Source organism: Salmo trutta, chromosome 37 (genome assembly GCF_901001165.1).
Source record: "Salmo trutta chromosome 37, fSalTru1.1, whole genome shotgun sequence".
Lineage (NCBI taxonomy): Eukaryota > Metazoa > Chordata > Actinopteri > Salmoniformes > Salmonidae > Salmo > Salmo trutta.
The window spans coordinates 8,591,451-8,606,726 of NC_042993.1; the positions used below are offsets into that span (position 1 = coordinate 8,591,451).

At 44.9% G+C, this 15,276-nt stretch overlaps 1 protein-coding gene across 3 annotated transcripts in view; it reads right to left on the reverse strand.

Moving 5' to 3' along the window:
• LOC115177054 (epsin-1) overlaps positions 1-15,276 on the reverse strand; it is a 28,914-nt gene continuing 13,638 nt past the window's right edge. For 2 of the 3 annotated variants that reach the window (XM_029737519.1, XM_029737518.1), the window contains exons 2-12: positions 13,878-13,980; positions 12,794-12,952; positions 6,363-6,491; positions 5,894-6,014; positions 5,484-5,644; positions 5,140-5,211; positions 3,953-4,036; positions 3,064-3,358; positions 2,355-2,513; positions 1,900-2,133; positions 1-1,794 (exon numbers count right to left, since the gene is read on the reverse strand). In XM_029737519.1, the coding sequence (XP_029593379.1) occupies positions 1,337-1,794; positions 1,900-2,133; positions 2,355-2,513; positions 3,064-3,358; positions 3,953-4,036; positions 5,140-5,211; positions 5,484-5,644; positions 5,894-6,014; positions 6,363-6,491; positions 12,794-12,952; positions 13,878-13,946 (1,941 nt within the window). In that variant the 5' untranslated portion in view covers positions 13,947-13,980 and the 3' untranslated portion in view covers positions 1-1,336. The remainder of the gene's footprint in view (positions 1,795-1,899; positions 2,134-2,354; positions 2,514-3,063; positions 3,359-3,952; positions 4,037-5,139; positions 5,212-5,483; positions 5,645-5,893; positions 6,015-6,362; positions 6,492-12,793; positions 12,953-13,877; positions 13,981-15,276) is intronic. The other variant, XM_029737520.1, reaches the window with a different exon arrangement.

The following is a 15,276-nucleotide window of genomic DNA, read 5'->3' on the forward strand; positions in this document are numbered from 1 at the left end:
CCTTTGTGGATTTATTTTATTTCTTAAATTTCTTTATTTTTTAAATTTTACTTTTCAGATGTGAATGTTCACAGTTAACACCACACAAAATGTGACCTTACCCAATAAAAGAGATCTTTTAGTTGATATAAAATAACAATCAATTCATCAAACCAAATGAAAAGAAACAGCAAGGAGCAAGTCATCAAGTCCCCTGTTGTTTCACTTCTTTCATTCATTGAATTAAGTCTTTTTAAAAGAAGCATCTGTAGCTCTCCCCCCGTAGGAGCGAGGGACAGAAAGGAAAGGAGGGTCCAGTCATGTCGAGAGACACCTGCAGACTAGGCATCCTGTAAGAAAGAGTGAGAAAGACTAATGCTTCCAATTAATACAAAATGTGTGAAATAAAATTGGCAGAAAAATGTGACCCTTATAATACCTCATTTGAAATCCCAACATTACATAGCATTGATACAAGTGACAATTTTTAAAAACAAAAATAATAGATTTGTATCTTGCTGAAATAAGAGAGGACGCAGGATGAATGGAGACAGAGACACATTCACTCACACTCCTCTTCCACACAACACATCTCTCCTCAACCAACTCAATAGATGCCCTCTAGATTTCCATAACAATCAGTAAGAAAAAATAAGCATTTGTTTTAATGGCATAATTGCGTAATTTCTTTCCCCTTGTTTATTCATTTCCAGGAGCAGAAAAAATGTGAAATAAATTACATTAAATAAAAAATAGAACAGCTATTGAATGATTTGACTATATTGTGGCTGAAATGTTAATGCCAGCTTTTTCAGTCCAAATCGTTCTCAGGAGTTTTTTTTATAAAATCCTCCTTCAGTCCTCCTCTTTTCAGACAAAGAAAGGAAGAGGCGGGTATAGGAATTTGTTGGTGTTTCAGTTTGTTAGTGGCCATGTCCCTCCATCTCTGTCAGTGCAATAATACAATATTATATCAGAGTGACATTACTGATGAAGCCTAACTCTCAAACACCCACCTTAATTTCAGAAAGGACTGAAAGAAACCAAAACGCATTAAAACTAAATAAAAATAAATAAACCTCTATTTCCCTCCCGCTACATCCCACTGAAATGAACCAAAATATTTTTGTTGTTGTTGAAATTCATCTGAGCTAGGAGAAAAATAAATGTAAATGCTTCTGAAAGAAAATAACAAATTGAGATTTTCTTTAAATATAGAGATGAACACGTTTCTTTTTGGAAACAGAAATAGTTTGTGTTGAAGGAGGATCGCTCTGGGGGGGGGGGGGGGGGGGGGGGGGGTCGGGGCAGGGCCTGGATTGGGTGTTGAAGAGGAAGGGGGAGTGCCGAAACGCCCTCAAAGAAGAAAGGGATTGGTGCTGGCGCCCGTCACTCCTGCCCCTCCCACTGCTCCCCCGGCTCCCATCACTCCAGCTGCCCCCGTAGGCCCCCCAAAATTCAGCTGTGGGGGCAGGGCCCCTCCGGGCCCCATGAAGTGAGAGGACCCAGGAGGACCCATGGGTGAGAGCCCGCCGTAGGGGGACATTCCCATGGGGCTCTGCATCATGCCCATCCCCAGGCCTGGTGCTCCCATACCCATAGGCCCCATGCCCATGCCAGGGTATGCCATGGGGTTGGGTGGTACAGGGCTGGTGCGGAGGCCGCTGAGGCCCAGTGTGGACGGCTGTGGGGAGATGGAGGACATGGGGGCGGCCGCGCCAAACGGGTTGGAGGTGGGGGGTGGCGTCGGGGAAACCCCCCTGCTGGAGATTGTGCTGCCCGGGGTGACTGCCATGCCAGGGGCTGAAGACGAGGCTGGAGAGGAGAGAATACTTCAATCAATGTACTTTCACTTATTACAAACACAAAGTGCTTAAAAATGTGTGTATTTATGTGCTTATGTGTGTGTGTTATCAGTACCTGTGGTCTGGAGGAAGGGGTTGTGTGTTGAAGAGGAGATTGATGGAGGAGGAGGTTGTTTAGGTTTGGGTTTAGAAGACACCAGGGAGTCCAGATCCACCAAAGATGCGTTGGGCCCCAGGAACGACTCGGGGGTCTTACGGACAGGAAGTGAAGAGCACAGAGATGTGAGGTCAAAGGGCACCGGAGAACCCGCACTATCGCCCGTTAACTGACCTCGCAGTTCTGGGTGTCCTATAGACCGAGAGACAGAGAGTGAAGGTGAACATGGAGTACTGTATTTATAGTGACTAACTAGATTAGACACCACAGCATTATACCATTATTACTGAGGGAGGATGGAATGCAAGACAACTGTGTTTGTGGGTGGGTGAATGGGGTGGGGGGGGGGGGGGTCAATGAGTATCTCATCCACATGTCCTTGCCATTATGTGTCAGTGTGTGTGTGGCTGTACCTGTGCCATTAGTGTGTTTGGCGGAGTCGCTCCATGGGTCAGAGGTGATGATGGGGTCAACCCCGTCCCCAGCCCAGGGGTCTATTGGCCCCCCAAAAGAGGAGGTGGTGGAGAGGGGCACAGAGGGGCCCCAGGGGTCGACACTGGGGGGGGTCACAGCTATGGGGGAGGGAGACAGGCAGGGGTTTGGCTCACATACAACACCAGGGTCGGGGTCAATACCATTTCATGTCAGTCAATTCAAAAGATGAATTGGAATTCAAATTAAGATTTCAAAAGTGGCATTTAATTTCATTGAGGATTGGTCATCTCTTGAACTGAACAGGAATGGAACCCAACCCTGCACAACACCGTACAATATACAGGGAACAAGGAGCTGGGCTGGATCCCAATAGTCCAATATGGCTTCCTTTCCCCACTTTCTCTCATTTATCTGTACTGATATGGAAGAGCTGGACAGACAGTCTTTTCACTTGAAAGGAGGTAAGAACGGACAGAGATCTTTTATTGAAACCAGAGATACCCCTGACTGAGATATGGAGGGTCACATTCCAAATGATCTAAACATGCTGGCCATTTGAAGAGTATTGGAAAATAGACCAAATGTATTGATGTCCAGAGTGTGGAGGTAGGGGTGTGGGACAAGGAGACGGAATGAGGGTAACAGGTGTAGACGAGGCCAGGGGAGTAAAGGTCAGAGGTCACTAACCTGAGGGTCCCCAGGGGTCAACTGAGTTTACTCTTGAGGAGGCTGCATCTCCCCAGGGGTCAGGCGGGGGGGCTATCGTTGGGGGGGCCGTCCCTCCACTAGTCCATGGGTCTACGCTGGGGGGTGAGGCAGGCGACGAGGCGCCCCAAGGGTCTGCAGGGGCCAGGCCCCAGGGGCCAGAGGCAGAGGGGGCTGGGAGGGGGACTGTGGGAGGGGGTGAGGGGCCGGCAGAGCCCCCAGAGGCAGCAGCAGGAGCCCCCCAGGGGTCCACAGCACTCAACTCCATTAACGCACTCTGGGAGAGGATAATACACAGGTTATAACACACTGATGTTGAACAGACAACAAGAGTCAATGAGCTCAAGTCTGTCTCTCATACACACACACACACACACATGAAAATCACAGAGCATACAGTCAGTTAACATACACACTAAACAAATGTTGACACACAGTTGCCTTGATAAAAGCAGAGGATGAAAGAAGGGATAGATCAACTAGTACCGGGACGGGAGAGAGCGAAGGGTGTTTCTTGTTTCTCAACCTGTGGTCTGGGGACCAGCACCGGTCTGTTGATGTTGCTGATCAGTCAGTCAGATAATTGGCAAACTCTTTCAGTTCTTAAGCACAACTTTAATTCAAAAAGGTTCCTCTAGGAAATATCATAGCTTACAGTTAGTTACCTGATAGGGTTCAGAAACCCTTCTGGTGTCGGCCTACACTACCGTAGCTTTCACTTTTCTCCACAGAATGCACAGGTGAGAGACACAACTACAGCAGGTAACACCAGGAGAGAGAAAGAGGAACTGAGTGGTATTGTCTAAAGAGTGTGTGTAGCCCCCATCCATCCTCCCCTATGGCTGGCGTACACACACGTCACCAAACACACCTCCTCTGGCTTGGCCTTCTCCATCCTGCTCTCCTCGATGGCCATCTGCAGTCTCAGGTCGTCCCCCCTGCGCAGCCTCTCCTCCTGCCAATCACATACAGCTGTGACGTCATCACCTGCGACAAGCGCTCGGGCAGGCCAGCCCATAGGCACAGATCTAGGATCAGCTTACTACCTCCAAATTGTAGCCAAAGCCATTTGGGGAGAAAATGCTAAACTGACCTTAGATCAGTGTCTAGGGAGCAACTTAATTTCACTCCCCCAGAAGCACTATCTGACCCTGATGCAAAGCTCCAGGAGAGATGCTGCCTTTAGTGGCTGCTCTCAGATCAGCTCTCCTCAACCCACCTTAGGGAGTTGGAAAACATTCTCCCTTCCTTGAGGAAATCAAAAACTGATTCTAGACCAGCCACTATGGGCAGCTTCCTCTTTCACCTTCTGAAGAAACTGGTCAGGGTCCCAGCCATAGTGGACATGGACTATCTGCCAGGGCTCTCTATTCAACCACTACCTGTATCCAGAAATATTCATGGGCAGACAAAACAAGTCCTCTTCTTGTGCTTCTACAAGGAAGTTGACATTCTAGAACGAAGTCGGGGTCCTAGAATTACATTGAAGTTTTATCTATACTTAACAACTTTGTGAGACAAAAGAACAAACTGGGTAAAAACAACCTGTCTTTATGCTAAAGGTAGAGTGTTGTTTTGCCTTACCCTCTAAACTTCTGAATACCGGTGTTGATTGAATACTGCCCTCCAATTTGCAGAGTGCGGGCACTGGAAGATGCCTTTAATTGATTGTGTTGAAGTATGTCATTGTGTGTGTAGTTTGAAGCATGCGTTCAGAACAGAGTCATTTGCAACGGAAGAAAGAAAGGGAGTAACCACTCATTCAGAAAGGGTTAAACTGAGTCATTCAAATGATGAAGTCTTTGCCATGCATCATTTTACACTGATTAAATCATAGGGGAGTTATTTAAAACTACTTCTTTCCTTCTTACCCTCTTATATTATTAACCCATTGACATGTGTATGTTTGGAATTAATGAAACAGATACATCATTCCTATAAATATCATTCATTTTGATTGGGATTAAGACTGGATGGAGTGACCGCCGGCTGGGTAGACAGATAGGTAGATAGGTAGATGATGATCGGCCGGTCAGGTGGTGACCTTTGCCCCCTGACCTGTTCTTGTACTTCCTTGCTGAGTGTGAGTGCATAGCGGAGCTCTGCGTCCTCCAGAGGGGCCACAGTAGTCTGGGGGTCAGGGGTCAGAGGGTAAAGGTGAGTGAATGGAAACACACATTGTCCTGGGTTAACCTTGCTATGCCCGGATACTTCTGTTATGGACTGTAGTTAAGTGTCACCATATATATGTGTTCTATGTATAGCGGTTGTAGGGTGTACAGTGCATATATCCTACATAAATAAACCCGCTTATCAAGCCATTGGACCTCAGGTTAACAGTGTGGTTGGCCAGCGGGGGCTCTGCCTACCCTCCACCAGCTCCAGGCTGGCTGGCTGTATACCTGTTCTGCCTCCTCCTTGCTCATGGCCAGGGCCAGCTGCAGCTGCAGGTCCTCCTCACCGGAGCTCTGTGGCCACGCCTGCTCTGGGTCCGCCCCTCCAGAGTGAGAGCCCTGAGACAGCGCTCCACCCCCCAGACCTGGAGCTGAGGGGGCCGAAGAGGCTAGGGGACAGGATGAGGGGACCGGAGGACAGGGAAAGAAAATATGTTATTGTTTGCATCTGGGCATAGTTAGAGCTGGGCAGGAACAAAAGCCTGCAAACACCACATGCATCTCTCCAGGATCAGGGCAGCTCTGCATCACAGTAGACAACTTAAAACTACATTACTGTCTATGGTTTGCTTTTCTCCTCAATCTGTTTCAGATCCCCTGGTGGCTGGTGCAGGCTGGGTAACGTAGTTGTCTCTCACCACTGGTGGTCTGTGCCATCTTCTCTTTGGTCTTGAGTGCATGGATCCTCTCCTCTCGTAGTCTCTCCTCGTCCTTCAGCAGTGTTACCAGCTGTTTGGCCTTCTCCCGCACATTCACCCCCTGACACACACGCAGGTGAATGCACATGAGTACATACAACTCAGTGCACAACCTTCTTAACTACGCAGCTGTGTCACTGAATTGTTGATAAATGTCAGACATTTGCCTGCAAACTAAGTGCTACATTCCTGTTTCAGTGGTTCCATTTCCATCAGTGTTTCCCTGTGACCTGCTATATTGTCATTACCAGCCCATAAACATGTTACTGTTGGCTTTCACTCTGTGTTTGTATAAGAGGTCACAGTGAAAACATTGTAAAGTCCTTGACTGAGAGGTGAGTAGTGATTCAGTACCAGTGTGTGTTTGGGAATGTGTGTGTGCGCGCATGTGCCTGCAAGCGCGTCGTACCTGGTCCTTGCCGTCTCTGTCGATGAACTGGAAATCCTTGAGAGTCTGGACAGCGTAGATGTTCTCTCTGCACTGCTGAGCCACACGCTCTGAACCCGTCTTTATGAGGTACTCCATGAGAGTCATAGCCTGGAAAACACACAGTACAGTAGAAACCACAGAGATCCTATTCAATTACTGGAGATGCTATGGCATAAACCCTCAAAGTTCCAGAACGGGACGAGAATGGCAGCCATAGATGTGGTAAAGAAGTCAATCGAACTCGACCAAAACAATGGAATTGCCATGGAAACGGGTACAGGAAAGGGCAGTGAAGGAAGATCCCGAATCTCCTCATTTCCCCACAGCAGAATTAGCCTACATTTAGGCTATTGTTTATGTGCATTTCACACTATGTTGAAGTAAAAATCAGAGTATAATGCTTGTATGGATACTAACCCCAATACAGGTTAATGTCTTCATCACCAAGAGACAGTTTGCGCTGTTCTGTGAAGGGAGTAGTACACAGCGTTGAACGAGATCTTCAGTTTCTTGACAATTTCTCAAATGGAATAGCCTTGTTTTCTCAGAACAAGAATAAACTGACGAGTTTCAGAAGAAAGGTCTTTGTTTCTGGCCATTTTGAGCCTGTAATCGAACCCACAAATGCTGATGCTCCAGATACTCAACTAGTCTAAAGGCCAGTTTTATTGCTTCTTTAATCAGAAACAACAGTTTTCAGCTGTGCTAACATAAGTGCAAAAGGGTTTTCTAATGATCAATTAGCCTTTTTAAACAAAAAACTTGGATTAGCTAACACAATGTGCCATTGGAACACAGGAGTGATGGTTGCTGATAATGGGCCTCTGTACGCCTATGTAGATATTCCATAACAATTAAAATAAATGTATTTTTTTTTTTTTTTTTAAATCAGCCGTTTCCAGCTACAATAATCATTTACAACATTAACAATGTCTACACTGTATTTCTGATGAATTTGATGTTACTTTAATGGACAAAAAAAATTGCTTTTCTTTCAAAAACAAGAATTTCTAAGTGACCCCAAACTTTTGAGCGGTAGTTTATATCTGGAAAAAATGGAGACCACTGCAAAATTATCAGTTTCTCTGGTTTTACTATTTATAGGTATGTGTTTGGGTAAAATGAACATTTTTGTTTTATTCAATAAACTACTGACAACACTTCTCCCAAATAAAAATGACATTTAGAGCATTTATTTGCAGAAAATGACAACTGGTCAAAATAAAGTATGCAGTGTTGTCAGACCTCGAATATTGCAAAGAAAATAAGTTCATATTCATTTTTAAACACAATACTAATGTTTTAACTTGGGAAGAGTTCAGAAATCAATATTTGGTGGAATAACCCTGATTTTCAATCACAGCTTTCATGTGTTTTGGCATGCTAGCCACCAGACTTTAACATTGATGATGGGGGACTTTATGCCACTCCTGGCACAAAAATTCAAGCAGCTTGGCTTTGTTTGATGGCTTGTGACCATCCATCTTCCTCTTGGTCACATTCCAGAGGTTTTCAATGGGGTTGAGGTCTGGAGATTGGGCTGGCCATGACAGGGTCTTGATCTGGTGGTCCTCCATCCACACCTTGATTGACCTGGCTGTGTGGCATGGAGCATTGTCCTGCTGGAAAAACCAATCCTCAGAGTTGGGGAACATTGTCAGAGCAGAAAGAAGCAAGTTTTCTTCCAGGACAACCTTGTACGTGGCTTGATTCATGCGTCCTTCACAAAGACAAATCTGCCCGATTCCAGCCTTGCTGAAGCACCCCCAGATCATCACCGATCCTCCACCAAATCTCACAGTGGGTGCGAGACACTGTGGCTTGTAGGCCTCTCCAGGTCTCGCACCCACTGTGAAATTTGATTAGAGGATCTGCTAGAGCTGCCCCGGTCAACTGTAAGTGCTGTTATTGTGAAGTGGAAACGTCTAGGAGCAACAACGGCTCAGCCATGAAGTGGTAGGCCACACAAGCTCACAGAACGGGACCGCCGAGTGCTGAAGCGTGTAGTGTGAACAAAAAAAAAGTCTGTCCTCAGTTACAACACTCACTTTCAGAGTTCCAAACTGCCTCTGGAAGCATCGTCTGCACAATAACTGTTTGTCGGGAGCTTGATGAAATGGATTTCCAAGGCCGAGCAGCCGCACACAAGCCTGAGATCACCATGCGCAATGCCAAGCGTCGGTTGGAGTGGTGTAAAGCTCGCCGCCATTGGACTCGGGAGCAGTGGAAACGCCTTCTCTGGAGTGATGAATCACGCTTCACCATCTGGCAGTCCGACGAACGAATCTGGGTTTGGCGGATACCAGGAGAACGCAACCTGCCCCAATGCATAGTGCCAACTGTCAAGTTTGGTGGAGGAGGAATAATGGTCTGGGGCTGTTTTTCATGGTTCAGGCCCCTTAGTTCCAGTGAAGGGAAATCTTAACGCTACAGCATACAATGACATTCTACACGATTCTGTGTTTCCAACTTCGTGGCAACAATTTGGGAAGGCGCCCTGTCCCATTTCACCATGACAATGCCCCAGTGCACAAAGCGAGGTTCATACAGAAATGGTTTGTCGAGATCGGTGTGGAATACCTTGACTGGCCCGCACAGAGCCTTGATCTCAACCCCATCGAACACCTTTTGGATGAATTGGAACACCGACTGCAAGCCAGGCCTAATTGCCCAACATTAGTGTGCGACCTCACTAATGTTCGTGGCTGAATGGAAGTATGTCCCCGCCACAATGTTCCAACATCTAGTGGAAAGCCTACCCAGAATAATAGAAGCTGTTATAGCAGTAAAGGGGGACTAACTCAATATTAATGGCCATGATTTTGGAATGAGATGTTCGACAAGCAGGTGTCCAGATACTTTTGGTCATGTAGTGTAGCTATGCTACCAGTTTATATGAACGAGAGTTAGCATTTAGCAGTCAACTTCTTCTAAACCTGAAAAGGAACTACATCTAAATGTTATGCTGTGAAAACAGCCAAACGGGACTTAAGTAACCACATTGTGGGGGTGTTACAATACATCAACCATGACGGATTTGACCAATATACACTTTGTTTGATCAGACTGGTTGTATGCCAATCTGGCGTCCTTATTCTATCCCCCACGGTCTGTGTTCCAGTGACCTCTAACGCCTCTTTAACGCATCTATGGCAGTTCATTTGATAAATTCATGGAATCATTAATTCCACTGAAACTGACTGGCTGGCTAACAAGCATAATGTGCACAATATCACTGGCTGACCTACTCCCTGAACAAAATGCAGATCTTTTATACTGTCATATGAAGCCTTAGAACAAAGAGACAGATATTTCACCGGATGTACAAATGTGAAGCATCTGTTTGGCATTTCCACTCACTACCAAATATGGTAGTGAGAGGAAGCCCAGTGGCCGGCAGTGGGAGAAGATGGAACCAGATGGATTTTGGCAGATATTCCGCACATTTTCTCGTCGATAAAACAATTGATCTTGCAGTTTTTCTCAATTGCTAAAACACTAAAACCCATTGGCTGAACAAAGTTCTCAGTTGCCTGGACTCATTTAGCTAATTGTCAATACCTTAAACCATTTCACATGGTAAAACACAATTTGCAGACCTCACTTAGACTGTTCAGCAAAACTCTAAACACATTCTCAAAACACATTCTGCACATGTCATCCATACTGGTAAACACAAGTGGCAACAATCAAATACAAATAGAGAACACGTCATTGATTGAACACAACCACTCAAAATTGATTTAACCTGTTTCAAATGATGCGACACAACCAATATAAGCCAGTTCAGAGAGCAAACGGGTTGTTGAAGGTGGGAAGGAGAAAGTCTGAGAATGGATAGAAGAAACAATGTGAGAGGACGAGGACGAGTGCGTATGCGAGGTGGGCGACGAGGAGGAAGAGGAGGGCAAGAAAGAGTGGAAATATCTGATGAAATTCGAGCAACAGTTATAGACCATGTTCTTGTCCATGGACTGACAATGAGGAAAGCAGGACTTAGAGTGCAACTCAATTTGAGCCGATTTTCTGTGTCCACCATAGTAAGGACATTCAGAGAAGAGAACAGGTACGGTATACTACTGTATTTTTGTAAGTGCAAATTTACTGTACTACACTATATGCAGCGGTTTCAATAGACATTTGTAAAGTTAATCACTGTATGTATTGTACTGCATGAATATGTTTTGTAACTGCACAACTACTTTTTGTAGAATTGCAAGGCTGCCACATGCAGGTGGAAGGACAGCTATATTCACTCGGGAGCAAGAGGCCATTATTGTTGGCATGGTCCTTCAAGATAAATCCAGGAACGAGTGATACAAGACAACACACACTTTCAGGGAATCGACAGTGTGAGCATTTCCACAATTGACCATGTCCTCCATCGTAACAGGAGGCGAATGAAACAAGTATACAGAGTACCTTTTGAGCGCAACTCACCAAGGGTGAAAGAACTGCGAGCTCAGTATGTGGAAGTAAGTGTACATTCAGAAACATTTACTGTAATCCAGATTGTCTACAGTACTAACACATACTATGTGAATGACATTACTCTTCAGTACATACGATGTATGCGAATCAGAAGTGCATACAGTAGGCCTAATTGTACTCTACAGTATAGCACTGTCTCTGTACGACTTACAAAATCCTACATACAGTATATTGTATTTCTACACAGACAATATTTGACTGGGAATCCTTGGACAGACCCCATGAGTTCATATTTGTCGATGAAGCAGGCTTCAATCTAACAAAGAGGAGAAGGAGTGGCTGAAACATGATTGGACAGCGGGCCATTGTTGAAGTCCCTGGTCAACGAGGTGACAATGTCACAATCTGTGCTGCTATCAGCAACCATGGTGTTCTACATCACCATGTTACACTCGGGCCATATAACACCCAGCACCTTCTAACATTTATTGGCAATCTAAGAGATATTTTATTTGAGCAGCAGGTTCAAGAGCAGCAGGGTCAAGAGCTAAATGAGAATCCCATTCCCACCTATGTGATAGTGTGGGACAATGTCAGTTTCCACCGAGCTGCTCAGGTAAGGGAATGGTTTAACATCAATGGGCAGTTTATGAACATGTACCTCCCTCCATACTCGCCTTTCCTGAATCCGATTGAGGAGTTTTTCTCCTCTTGGAAATTGAAAGTGTATGATAGACAACCCTACACCAGAGTAAATCTGCTGCAAGCCATGGATTTAGCCTGTGGTGATATAGGTGAGGAACCATGTCAGGGCTGGATAGGGCACACAAGAGGCTTCTTCCCCTGTTGCCTCAGGAGGGACAATATTGCTTGTGATGTCAACGAAGTGCTCTGGCCTGACCCAGCCCAAAGACAAGAACAAGCACATTGATCACATGTTTACTCCTTTGATTTTTGTCCCTTTTAGTATTGTATACTGTAGTACAGTGCATTGTAGGCTGTATACTGTACAATGGACAAATTGTATGGCCCTGAACATTGTGCTTTCCATTTATAAACAGTACTGACTCCTCAATAGATTTTGACTGGTTGCAGGTTCATATCAACAAAGAACAAGAATTACAGTATCACAGAGACAAAGGACAAGTTTGTGAGATGCAGGGTACAGTACTGTAAAAATAGGGGTACGAGGAGGAGGAAGAACAAAAAACTAAATTGCAAAGAGCAAAGCAGAGTAGTAATTTCTGATCAATGTTGAGCTACTATGATAGAACATGTTTTCGTTCATCAAAAGACAATGACGGGAAAAATATGAATCTTTTTTAGAAAAATGTACTTCTCCCTGAGAATTGTATGTTTTGAACAATGTGTTTTCAATTTTTCGGTGTATTGTTTACTGACTGCTTGAGAGTGTATATCATTTTGATCACTTTGTTTATGATTTGAGAGCAGTGTTTGATTTTGAACACAGGTAAAACTGTTTTGAGGCGAATGTTTCATTTTGCGAGAGGAGTCAGAGGTTATGTAAATAGTGCTTGAAGATGAGGAGAGGAGAGGAGTCAGAGGTTATGTAAATAGTGCTTGAAGATTAGGTTTTGTGTTTAATGTTTTCAGGAAATGGAGCAAGATTTCAGAAATTGTGTTTTAGCAATTGAGAAAAACTGTAATACAGTTCTCTTCCCAAAACTAAAATATGTTACTGCATGCTAGAAAATATGCAAATGCAGGCTAGAACACGCCAATAGGATCTCGCTAGATCGTGCTTGGCTCTGCCCACCTCCTTGCTTGTTCTGTCCACTATGACCCATTTGTTCCCATTTGAAATGACGGGCTGTGGTTGATCTTGGTTTAGTTATACAAATCTTCGGTCATGTCCATTCTACTATTCTAATTCCTATGTGCACACAGTGAGCAGACAAACCAGACAGACTACGTCACCCGTTGTAATGCTCAATCTTCAACAGATCTCTCTCACTCACCTTGTAGACGTGTCTCCAGTTCTTGCCGTGGTCGTTGAGTCGTTTCCACACCATGCTCATGATCTCAGAGAAGGCAACTACGTTGTAGGTAAGGTCTGCTATCTCTGACATCAGAGAGCTGCTGGGGCCCCATGGGTCATTGGACGTCGCCTCCCGCACCTGGAGGGGAGAAGAGAGACCAGGGACAGGGATGGGGGGGGAGAAGACAGACCAGGGACAAAGGGGGGGGAGACCAGGGACAGGTTTTTTATTTAACTAGGAGAGACTTGTTTTTTTTTACCTTTATTTAACTAGGCAAGTCATTTAAGAACAAATTCTTATTTACAATGACAGCCTAGGAACAGTGGGTTAACTGCCTTGTTCAGGGGCAGAACGACAGATTTGTACCTTGTCAGCTCGGGGATTCGATCGAGCAACCTTTCGGTTACTGGTCCAATGCTCTAACCACTAGGCTACCTGACGCCCCAAAAGCAGTCAACAATCTAAGGTGTGATTTATTGATCAATGAATTGATTAATCAACTGGTAGTTTATATCAAGACAGACTATTCATTCCCTTGGCAAGCTCAAGCCAACAAAATATATTACGATACAAAGCTCACGACTAAACATGTAAAAACAGACAGAACAATTATGCAAAGTACTTTAATCAAATGAAGCCATGATAAGTCCACAGCCGTGATCGTAGGTCACCTTAACTGATGATCTCTCCTACTCTCTGTGTGTGGAGAGGATGTGATGATAAAACAGGCTGGACAGAACCATCATGATGAATGGATAACATGATTACATTAACCCAGATAGCGAGAGGTGGAGATACAGGGAGTACACAGTGGAATGTATTATTTAATAAGCACCAATAGTTAAGAGAAGTCAAGACAGAAGTAAGGGAGGAGAGGAAGAAGGAGTTGGAGAGGGAGGAAGCAGAGGAGGAGGAGGAGGAGAATGAGGTGAGATAGCCTTGAAAGAAGTGGTGAGGAAAGGAAGAAGAGGACAATGGGAAACAGAAGAATAAAAAAATAAAGAGGTGTGAGGGTGGAAAAGTGGTCGGAGAGGAAGAGAGAAAAGAAAGAGGAGGAGCGAACCTTGATCTCGGCCTCTGAGAAGTTGTGGACAATGTTCTTCACTTGTCGCCGTAGTGATGAGGTCGACATGGCAACCGTCTGGCTGTCGGGTTCCACGAAAAATCTGACTCACACAGAGAAAGAGAGTGGTTGTAAAACAGTTAATACAACACAAAACAAATAGCAGCCAGGGCAAAGTGTACAGTGAGTTAATACAGAGAGAGAGGAGAGTAGCCAAACTCTGAGGAGAAAACACAAGTAGAGAAAAAGAAAAGCAAAAGAGAGAGAGCGACATCGAGAGAGAGACATCAAGAGACAGAGAGAGAGAGGGAGAGAGACATCGCGAGAGAGATGGTGGTGGTAGTAGTGGTAATGATGATAGTAGTTGTAGTACTGATGTAATGGTGAAGATGATCGTTATTTAGTTAAGTTAGTTATAGATTCATTTTCCATATTTATATTTTTATATTTATTACATTCTACTATTTTACTATTATTTTACTACTATTTTATTGTTATTATTTTTATATTTATTTTTGTATTATTATTTACTGCCATTTTATATTATTATTTCTTATTGTATTACAATGTATACATTGTTGCTTTGGCAATATTGACACAATGTTTTTCATGCCAATAAAGCAGCTTGAATTTGAAATTTGAGAGAGAGAGGGAGAGACAGACAGACATCGAGAGAGAGATACATCGAGAGAGAGAGAGAGAGAAAGGGAGAGAGAGACGTCGAGAGACAAGAGACACCGAGAGAGAGAGAGAGAGACACAGACAGAGACACCGAGAGAGAGACACCGAGAGAGAGACACCGAGAGAGAGACACCGAGAGAGAGACATCGAGAGAGAGACATCGAGAGAGAGAGAGAGACATCAAGAGAGAGGGAGAGAGACATCAAGAGAGAGGGAGAGAGACATCAAGAGAGAGAGAGACACATCAAGAGAGAGAGAGACATCGAGAGAGAGACATCGAGAGAGAGAGAGAGACAGACATCGAGAGAGAGAGAGAGACATCGAGAGAGACAGACAGACATCGAGAGAGAGAAATCGAGGGAGAGGGAGAGAGACATCAAGAGAGAGGGAGAGAGACATCAAGAGAGAGGGAGAGAGACATCGAGAGAGAGAAAGAGACATCGAGAGAGGGGGAGAGAGACATCGAGAGAGGGGGAGAGAGACATCGAGAGAGGGGGAGAGAGACATCGAGAGAGGGGGAGAGAGACATCCATCGAGAGAGGGAGAGAGACATCCATCGAGGGAGAGAGACATCCATCGAGGGAGAGAGACATCCATCGAGGGAGAGAGACATCCATCGAGGGAGAGAGACATCCATCGAGGGAGAGAGACATCCATCGAGGGAGAGAGACATCCATCGAGGGAGAGAGACATCCATCGAGGGAGAGAGACATCCATC